The sequence below is a fragment of the Gopherus flavomarginatus genome, chromosome 9 (genome assembly GCF_025201925.1).
Source record: "Gopherus flavomarginatus isolate rGopFla2 chromosome 9, rGopFla2.mat.asm, whole genome shotgun sequence".
NCBI classification, from domain to species: domain Eukaryota; kingdom Metazoa; phylum Chordata; order Testudines; family Testudinidae; genus Gopherus; species Gopherus flavomarginatus.
Genome location: NC_066625.1, coordinates 55,773,367 through 55,783,437, shown reverse-complemented (window position 1 = coordinate 55,783,437; position 10,071 = coordinate 55,773,367). Strand labels below are relative to the sequence as shown.

At 48.9% G+C, this 10,071-nt stretch overlaps 1 protein-coding gene across 9 annotated transcripts in view; it reads right to left on the bottom strand.

Moving 5' to 3' along the window:
- Positions 1-306: 306 nt before the first annotated feature.
- The window catches only part of LINGO1 (leucine rich repeat and Ig domain containing 1), a 495,185-nt gene continuing 485,420 nt past the window's right edge, over positions 307-10,071 (bottom strand). For all 9 annotated transcript variants that reach the window (XM_050966998.1, XM_050966999.1, XM_050967000.1 and 6 more), the window contains one exon: positions 307-2,548. In XM_050966998.1, the coding sequence (XP_050822955.1) occupies positions 695-2,536 (1,842 nt within the window). In that variant the 5' untranslated portion in view covers positions 2,537-2,548 and the 3' untranslated portion in view covers positions 307-694. The remainder of the gene's footprint in view (positions 2,549-10,071) is intronic.

The following is a 10,071-nucleotide window of genomic DNA, read 5'->3' as shown; positions in this document are numbered from 1 at the left end:
GGGATCACCCACACTTCGGGCTGAATTCCGGCTGGACTTATCCCCTGGCAACCCCGTTCACATCAGAGGTGTGACTGAGGGCACAAGTCACAGCAGAATTTGTTCTTTGCTCTCTGCTGAGCCAACAGCCTTTCCCCAATGCAACTGGGCTCTGGCTCGCACTAGGAGCTGTGTGGATGGAAGCCCCAGTTTTTTCTTTCTGAGACCACTAGAAACTGCCTTCATGGGAGAGTCAGAAGAGGAGAGGAAGAAAAATAAGACAATCAGATACAGAACTGGACAGATCAAGAAGTCAAGATTTTGCATTCCAACTATCTATAGGAAATAGGGAGGTTGTTTTTTTTATTTCAACTTTTTTCATAAAAATCCATAATTATTTAAATCAAAGTTACAGAGGAAAGTTCGTAACTTTTTATTGATTTATTTTATTTTTCTTTTTTTGTTTTCCCCTCTCATCATTAGATCTGACACCGGCATCCATCAGACTACTTCCTGACAAACATGGGAGTCCTGGAGACATCAGCAGAACGTTCTCCTGGTATAAAGAGGTGGAAGAGGTGGTGGTGCGAAGAGCCGGGGTTAGAACGAGAGGGGAGGGGTGGTTCAGAGGAGGAGAGAGGTCGGTATGTTTGTAGCAATGTTCTTCTTTTGTTTTGTTTTTAAAAAAACTTTATTATTTGCAAATTGCTTCGGGTTAGATCATTTTCATGTTGAACTTGCGCGGCGCATCAGCAGAGCTGATGCCGGCGTCAGACTTGCGTGGCACATACTCGATCTCGATGTTGTGTTTTGTGTTGCCTTTCCCCCGGCTCCACAGGAAGAGAAGCACCAGACAGAATAGCACCACACCCAGGAAGGAGATGAATCCCATGGTGGTGGCGATGATCAGAGTCTTGATGTCGAAGGGGAAAGGCACGGTGGCACGCGTGCTGTTGGCATCGCTCTCGTTGGGTTGGTTGGAGATGAAAGCAAAGGTCTTGTTGGGCTGGTGGGGCCAATCTGGGGAGTAGCTCCGCACGTGAAGGTGCGCCAGCATGGTGTCATTGCCACCCGCATTGCTGGCGATGCATAGGTAGGTGCCATTGTCCTGGATCTGGGCATAGCGCACCTCCAGAGTGCCGTCGGGAAAGACGGTGAGCCGCCCGTTGGTTTTGGTAGAGATGAGGTGCTTTCTGGGAGAGAGCCACATGATCGTGGGGGGCGGATCCCCATCTGCCCGGCAGACAAAATGTACCGTATGGCCCTCATCCACAAAGATCTGCTGCGGCTTGCGGTCTCGTATGCGTGCCCGGCGGCAGGTGAAATAGTTGGGCAGGAGCACGTCGGGGAAGTCCTTGAACTCCTTCCCCTGGACGAACTCAGGGGTGGAGCAGGTGGGCTGCTGCTTGTTGAAATTCAACCTCCAGCGGCGTCGGAAAACCCAAAGCAGCCGGCAGTCGCAGGCCAAAGGATTATTATCCAAAATGAGCGTCTCCAGGTTCCCCACCGAATGGAAGGCTGATTCCTCCAGCGTGGTCAGCAGGTTCCCGGAGACGTTCAAGATGCGCAAGTAGTTGAGGCCTCTGAAGGCGTAGGGCTCCACAGTGGTGAGCTGCCCACCCACCAGCTGGATCTCCTGCAGCCGGAGCAGGTCGTGCAGCATGGAGCCCTCAATGGTGAGGATGGGGTTGTAGGACAGGTTCAGGAACCTGAGATAAACTAAGTGCCTGACAGAGACGTAAGGGATGGAAGTCAGATTGCAGTGGGTGATGGACAAGGACGTCAGGTTCAGTCCATAGAGGCAGTTGGACGTCATGGTATCCAGATAGGGCCAGTGAGAGATCTCAAGGACCTTAAGCCTGTAGAGCCTCCTAAATGAGTAATCCCTGATGGCGTTGATGTTCAGGTGGCGCAGCCTCAGCACAATCAAGCCGTGCAAGTGAGACAGCGCCTCCGTGGGAATAGAGGTCAAGTTGCATTTCTCCAGCGTCAGCTGCTCCAAGCTGTTGAGGCCACTAAAGGCCCGGTGGGAGATATAGACCAGGTCATTGTCCCCAACCTCCAAAGACTTCAGGTTGTACAAGTCCTGGAACATGTAGTCTAGGAGGATAACAATTTTGTTCTCACTAATGTCTAGCTTGGTAAGATTGCTCAGTCCGGTAAACACCCCCAAGGGGATGAGCTTGAGTCGGTTACTCCTGAGACCCAGAGTCCTGAGGTTGAAGAGGTTGTTGAAAGCCCCAGGCTCAATGGCACTGATAATGTTCTCGTTTAACTCCAGCTCCTCCAAGTGAGGGTAGTTGGCAAATTCATCCTGGTTGAGAGTCTTGATTCGGTTCTTACCCAAGTCCAGGAGCCGGGTCTCAGTCGGGATCCCCTCAGGGACGGCGATGAATCGCTTTCGGTGGCACAGCACCGAGCGCTCCTGGGCAAAGCACTCGCAGCGGGGCGGGCAGCCCGTGGCAGAGCCGGAGAGGACGGATCCCAGCATCAGGAGGAGGATAGGCTGCCAGCAGGCCAGAATTGGGCTATGCATGCTCACCTCCCCAGCTATCATCCTATCTCTCACCTGCAAGCGACACAAAAACAAAGAGGAGGAGGAAAGAACAACAGCAGAGGTTAGCAAACAAAGGCCAGTGGAATGGCAAAGGTCACTTCTGTTCGAGTCAGTGTCAAGGTTCATTGACTTACCAGTGCCGATATTAACTGAAGGGGAAATATCAGGTCAATATTAGACGTGTCTGCTCAATACATCCCTGCTATTTCAATATACATCGTAGTTGTGGTGACACTATCATTTGCAGTGTCACGCATGCAGCCAGACACACCTGTGCTGCAGAGAACATAGGGAAGCACATTTAAGAGGGCAGAACACACACACTTGAAGGGCTGCAGGGAGAGCTGGCATGGGAGAAGTATTTCACTGGCTGGGGTAGTGTCAGTCCCATACTATCCAGCCAGAGGTCCAGCCACTTAGTAGTTGTCTTTGGACTTCCTCTCCCCGCCCATCATTTTTCCTCCCCTCCTTGCTCGGTCTTAGTACTTGCCCTAGCAGCCGTGTCCAATTTCGCACCCTGGAAGGGTGGGACAGTGGCCATCAGGGGATCTATGTAGCAGAGCTGGCATGTTTTGCTTCCAGGCCTACAGCCTCACCATGCATTTACTAGCTATGCACCTGCATTTCCCCACAGACCAACAACTGCCCCCGAACCTGGATTCTTCCTTATGTTATCTCAGCATCCTCCAGGGACTCCCTTCCCTGTAGATAGATTACGAAAATGTGGCCACAATAGTTACCAACTAGGCAGTTGTGAATGTGGTTCAGTCACTACAGTGGGTTTGAATAGTGTGCTCCATGTGTCTGAATTCACAGGGTCTCTGGGCAGGGAATTCTCTTTCACCCTGATCTTTTGGTATCCACGTGGACTGGCAAAGGAGGTCAACATTTCTGTCCCCAGGGCTGGCAATAGGTTGGGCTAACAAACAATAATTAGTCCAGCTTCCTGTCACTAAGCTGGCCTGATGAGGGCAGGGGATGCCCATTATTATGGTGGCAGTGTCAGCTGTGCTGGGTGCTGCATGGACACACAGTAAAAGCCAATGGCTGTCCCAAAGAATTTACAATCTAAAGCAGACAGACAAATGGCTGGAGGGGAAAGAGAGAGGGTAAGTGACTTGACCAAGGTCATGCTGCAAGTCAGTGGCTGAGTGAAGACCAGAACCCAGGTCTCCTGCTCAGTGCCTTCACCAGTGGGCCATGCTGCCACTCAGACTGGGGCTCTTGTAGACGGGCATGGTGGGGCCAGTAAAACCGTTATGGTGTATGACTGCGAGCAATGACAAAGCCTGAAAGCTGATAATATAATTTTTCACGGCAGAGCAATCTGACAAAAAACAACCCATGTTGAAAAAGCGTCTATTATTTAGGCATTAACTGGCTGAAACCTGTCTCTGTCCCAACCCCCGATCTTACTGGTGGCCTGAGACCCCTGGCCTGAAAGGCCTCTATGTTAACGGCTTGTTTTGCAGTCTGCTCAGAGCCGGCCAGGAGAAGAGTCTTCACTAATGAAGTCAGAGTTCGGAGGTGAGGTGCATACAAAAAGGAGGGAGCCTGCACGTCGGCCAGCAGCACCCTAATGAAGTGCTGAGGAACCAGGAAGAATGATCCCGCCCGCTGACACAGCCTTCTGGCAGGAGCGCAGAACCCACCCCCCATCCCACTGTCTGGGAAGAAAGCGAGAGGAAGGGGCTTGGTGCAGATGGTGCCTGAGGAAGAAGTGGAGCCATGGTGCTGATGCCTTCATTCATTTATTGTCCAAGCCCGTCCTGGGTGAAATCATCCCCAGCTTTTGATGACTGACTGGGGAACGTTTTACGCACGCACACACACATCCTACTTTAAGCTCTCAAAATGAGTCAGCTCCCTTTAGATGGAACTTGAATACAAAAACCGCCTTTTGAATGCAGAGGCACTGGAATGCAGAATTCAGACCAGACTAGAGACACAGGGGAAACCCAGCCAGTGGAGCAGCCAAAGTTGTGTCGAGGCCCAGAGAATGGCAGCATGGAAAGGAACAGGTTCCACTTGGAGCAGAAAGCAATATCTTCTTCTGGGCTGGATTCTCCTCTACCCCATGGACATCAGTGGAGTTACTCCTGACTACTCCTGCCTCTGCCACTGACTCTCTCTGCATCCTGACTACTCCTGCCTCTGCCACTGACTCTCTCTGCGTCCTGAGGCAAGTCACTTAACCCCTCCTGTGCCTTAGTTCCCCATCAGCGAAAAGGCAATAATGATATTTACCCAGCTTTGCAACATGTTCTGCGATCATGGGTAAAAGGCACATTGTACTTAGAAACTAGCATTAAGCATTTAAAAACAAAGGCTGGGATTTTGGGGACTTGGGCACCTAGATCCATTATGCTGCCTTGAAGATTCTTGTCTGTGAGCATGCCCCAATACCTTTTCTCTTTGTCACTACGCCTGGACTGGGGGGGGGGGGGTGCCAAGTAAGCACCATATGGCTCTCAGCATCCATTGTTGCCTCTGGAATCCAAAGTGAAAATACTGACGTCTCTTTTTTCCCCTGTTGCTTTTAATTGCATCAGATTACAGAGGTCCAGGAAAAAAACACTGACCTCTGGATGGAGTATTTACATGCAAAAGCAAGTCCTTGTGTGAAAACAGAGGTGCAAAAGAGGGGCTCAGAATTTCCATCCCCAAACTGGCAGCAGAATTGGCAAATGAAACACCAGGGCAGTGTAAACAGAATCTATTCTATAGGCATGAGATCCAGGAATGTCCTGTGAGCACCACTGCTAGGGCCTCCTCGCTAACAACAAGTGCCTTAATCTTAGACCTTTTCCTTTACTCGGCTTCATTCACTAGGGAAAAGATAAGAAAATTAACTGGATTTCTGCACTGAAGCAAAAAGGGTCCACGAGAGAGGAATTTCAGGTAGATTTCCTGGCCAATGTGGTATGGGCCCTGGGTAAAGTCTTTGATGAGAGACAGAAGAGGTATGGATTTCTGGGCCTGCAAGGAACACAATGGGACGAGGCCATAGGATGCAAATCAATCTGAAGTGGGTTTTGCTACAATCCTGGCCTTCCTCCTGGAGCCAGCCCTTACATAGCTTTGGCTGGGGATGGGATGCCAGTGTTGAACACTGAAACACCATCAGCATGACAACACAACACTAGAACTACCAAGGATCCTGAAACATGGCAGGTCAGAGCTTTCCAAGGATGGCCTTTGCTGGTGTTAACTACTTTGTCCCTAGGACAGGGGAGGGCAAACTATGGCCCATCAGGGCTTTCAATCCGGTCCGCGGTATTGCCAGCCCCATGGCGCAGTGGGGCTAAGGCAGGGTCCCTGCTTGCCCTGGCCCTGCGACGCTCCTGGAAGCGGCCTGCACCACATCCCTGTGACCCCTCGGGGGAGGGGGAGGGAGGAGGAAGAGGGCTCCGTGTACTGCTCTTGCCTGCAGGTACCGCCCCCCCCCGCAGCTCCCACTGGCTGGGAACAGGGAACTGTGGCCAGTAGGAGCTTTGGGAGTGGTATCTGCAGGCGAGGGTAGTGTGCGGTGGAGCCGCCTGCCCCCTCCACCCGCAGGAGCCACTGCTGGACATGCTGGCCACTTCCAGGAGCTGCTCGAGGTAAGCGGTGCCAGGCCGGAGCCCATACCCCAAACCCCTACTGCACCCCAATGCCCTGCACTGCACCCCTTTCTGTACCACTCCTGCACACCAACCACTTGCCCTAAGCCCCTTCTTGCACACTGCACCTCCTCCCACACTCCAAGCCCCACCCCAGCCCCAAATTCATGGCCCTGCATACAATTTCCCCACCCAGATGTGGCCCTCAGGCCAAAATATTTGCCCACCCCTGCCCTAGGATCTGATCTCAAGTGATTTCAGATGGAATGATATAAAAGACCCTATCCCAAACACACACACACTTCCTTCCCCTAAGCAATCCCCAGCTTCCTCATCAATCATTCAAATGCCGCTATTCTTATGTCCTAATGTAGATGAGTTGATCACTTCTCTAGTAGCCATCTAAACCATTTGCACTCCAGAAAGTTGTTCCTTGTTTGCACCCCAAGGCAACACTGTCTTTAAGGGGGCTAGACCATGCTGGGATTTGGGGCATACTGAACCCTAGTTTTCTTCTGAAAAGAAGAATGCAGTAACTCTTCCCCTGATAGGTTAGCAGGAGACACACCCCAAATCCACCACCTCCTGCAAGGACTGTGTCTAGTCGTGTGGCTCTTCCCTCCTCACCCCCAGCCCTCCCTGCTCTGGAATGGAAGAGGCAATTTGAAAGTTAAATGAATGAAAGGAGCTGAGCTAGTGAAAAGCTTGGCCTGGGGAGACACTGAGCACTATATAAAGTTATTCCGGGGGAGTTACGGCTTTGCAAAGGCAGCTTGTACCTTCAAACCCTAAACAATCCCATCCCCTTGTCAGTGGGATGCTGAAGCTGCACGTCACATTGCTTCTGGTGTACTTATTTTTTATGTTGCTCAAGCTGTTATGAAGGCTCAAATCACATTAATATCGTACATTATATGAACAACTACCCCGGCTCTGTTTATATCCATTGTTACATAGACACTCTGCATTGCCTTCACTAATGCTATTTATGGCTATCGCTGAATATACTCCACACATTACTTTCACTGGTTCAGTTTATATCCAGCATTATATATATCCTGTGCATTACTTTGCCTCGCACTATTTATGGCTCTTGGATATACTCTGTGCATTAGTTTCATTGCTTCTGTTTATATCCATCATTTTATATAGATAGATGTCCCATGTATAACTTACTTTCCTTCCTTCCAAAAAAGATCTGAACATTTTTTGCAAAATGCAAGGATGAAAAGTGATGTGCAATCCACAAATGTATCAGTCTTCACCATCTCATAAACCAGAACAGTAATGTCCTAGCCCAATTCAAACTGGGGTATTAATTACAGTCTGCTCGACAGAATTCCTCCCACAGTTTCAATTTGAAACAGCATTCTTCACCTCTTGTCCTAGATTGCTGTGCAGAGTTGCTGGGTGCTGTTGAATAGCTGATGCGTTCCATCCCAGAGGTGACTGCATTTCAGGGGTGTGCAAAGTGATCCCTGTGTGTACATAATTTGTGAACAGCTTCACAATCATTCCTAACAGGTTGATCTAACGCTCACTGAGATCAGTGGAAAGGTTTCCATTGGCTTCACTGAGAACTGGATCAGGCCACAAATTGCTAAATGAATGTAGGATATTTATTATTAATCATCCTTCACGGCATATCATCAATATTGTCAACTATGCTGGTCACTGTTATAAATACTGGCCATGCTAGTTTCACTGGCACGGTATTTGATATCCCAGAGATGAGACCTGAATCTATCCTGAAGGATGTAATTGGCTTCGGAGGCTGGGACAATACCAGAGACGTGAAGGTCTCAGCCAAGGAGCCTTCTACCTCTGCCAACTGGTGGTCAGATACTGGGGTGGACATAACCAATTAGCAGAGTCCTTGGTAATTGCACTTGTGTGTTTGCCCAACATATTCCTGTAATCAAGACAAACTGGGACCCTTGTTGAGCAAGTGGGCAGCAAGGGTATCCAGAGAGCCAAAAGGAGACACATCCAGATGGTGAGTGGCTATCTAAACATCTCCCCAGGGCTCTTCCCATATGGGTGGGAGCCAGAGCAGGTCTTCCACCCAGAGCCCATTCCAAGGAGGCTAAACAAGCTGTTTTCATGCTTGTGCAATATCCATCAGATGAAAAGAGCTATTTATTTTGCAACTACCGGAGTAAACGTTGCACCTTTGAAACCATATCTTCCAGGAAGATGTAGAAATCCCAGCTAATGTGCTGCGACTCTGCTGGAAATGGGGCAGCAGGAACCACTCTAAACCCTTTGCTGCACCACATTACATGCAGCAAAAGGAACATTTTGCAGTGCCGTTGCTCAGAACACATGCTTTCAAAATGCATGCGCTTTCTCTTTAACCGTCATCTCTGTTAATCTCTCTTGGAATCCAATTCCCTGTACTCACAATCTTGCTGAGAAAGACATAAAAAAGCAAAATATTACATGCAAAACAAAACACAGTGGAAAGGATCTAATTGCACTGAGATTGGAAAGACTTCACCTCATTATGCTGAAAAACTGCCTGCCTTATTTGGATATGTTCTTAGCTGAAATTTCCATGCTCGTCACCTTTCTGGGCAACTGCTACTACTGGCTTCAGACAGGTGCAGGAATGGGTGGGGTAGTTGTGGTATCTCTCCTAGCTCTCTTGATATTACAGTCTGAGCTTCCCCAAGAATTTCTCTAACAGGTGCCAAGTTCTTCCCTGGTGTATCTCCACCAGCGTCAATGGAATCATGCCTGGGGTGAATTTGGCCTTGTATTTTCATCATGATTTGCAACAGCTTTGATATGGCAAACAACTTTGGCAACAACCTTGGTTTTGGCATGCGACACCGCCTATTGTTCCACTCCTAGACCCAACAGAGCTTTGTCAATACACTTAGTTCAGACTTCCAACCTGGCCACTATTCTCTAGCCTGTGACCTGTACAAAGGCACAGATCCTGCAGCGCACCTCAGTACTGACCTTCCACAAACTCCACCATTCAACCATCCCAGGCTCCTTCCAAGCAGAGATCCACTGGAGCTGATTTACACCAGCTGAGGATCTGGCCCTATGCCCCACACGGTGACAAGGGGATAATTTGCCTGGTTAGGCTGAAATACACCTGGCATTGTGGAATTATTATACGTTCTTTGCCCGAGCCTTCTAGTAACTGCAGAGAATACAACATGGCCATGAAAAACAACAGCAGCCAAATAAGCCTTCAGTGGTAGAATTTAAGGCTCTGGTGGCCAGGAGTTAAAACGATGAGCAAACATGATAAATGAACAAAGCAAAATCTGCATATTATTACAGACTACACAAATCTACTTGCATAGAATTAAAGTATAGACACACCTCACATAGTATTAGTTCTGGGCTAAATTTAAATCCATGATAAATACAAGCCCTGACAAAAACATCCGTAATGCTAATAGCTGAAGCCACATAAAAGGCCCGGGATAAAGGCAACGAATAAACTGAAAAATACAGAGTTGAAGATGAGCTTTAAATCACTTCTGTTTCCCATTTACCTTTGGACATTTCAGAGCAAAACACGTCTGTTCCACGGCTGAGCTGGTGATAGAAACCCCCTTCTAAAAATTAAGATTTTTGCATGATCTGATGCTGGCCACTTAGCCCAGATCATGCAGCAGTCACTAGAGACCCCCAGTATCATCCTCTGTGCTGGAATTCCTTGGCATTGATGAACGATCTCAAACCTGAGACACAGCTGCTGATTTGCCAATCCCTGTTCTATTGCAAAGGCTGCCATATTAGGGGCATTTAAATCAGTGAGTGTCTTTCCATTGACTCCAAGGCTTTGGACCAGGTTCAGACATAGGGATGTGTCATATCATGAAGAGATGTCTGTTTCACCATGCCTGCATCTGATCCATGTATACCCTGGTGAGAAGGAACTGAGCAGGATGACCCATCTGGGGGTTT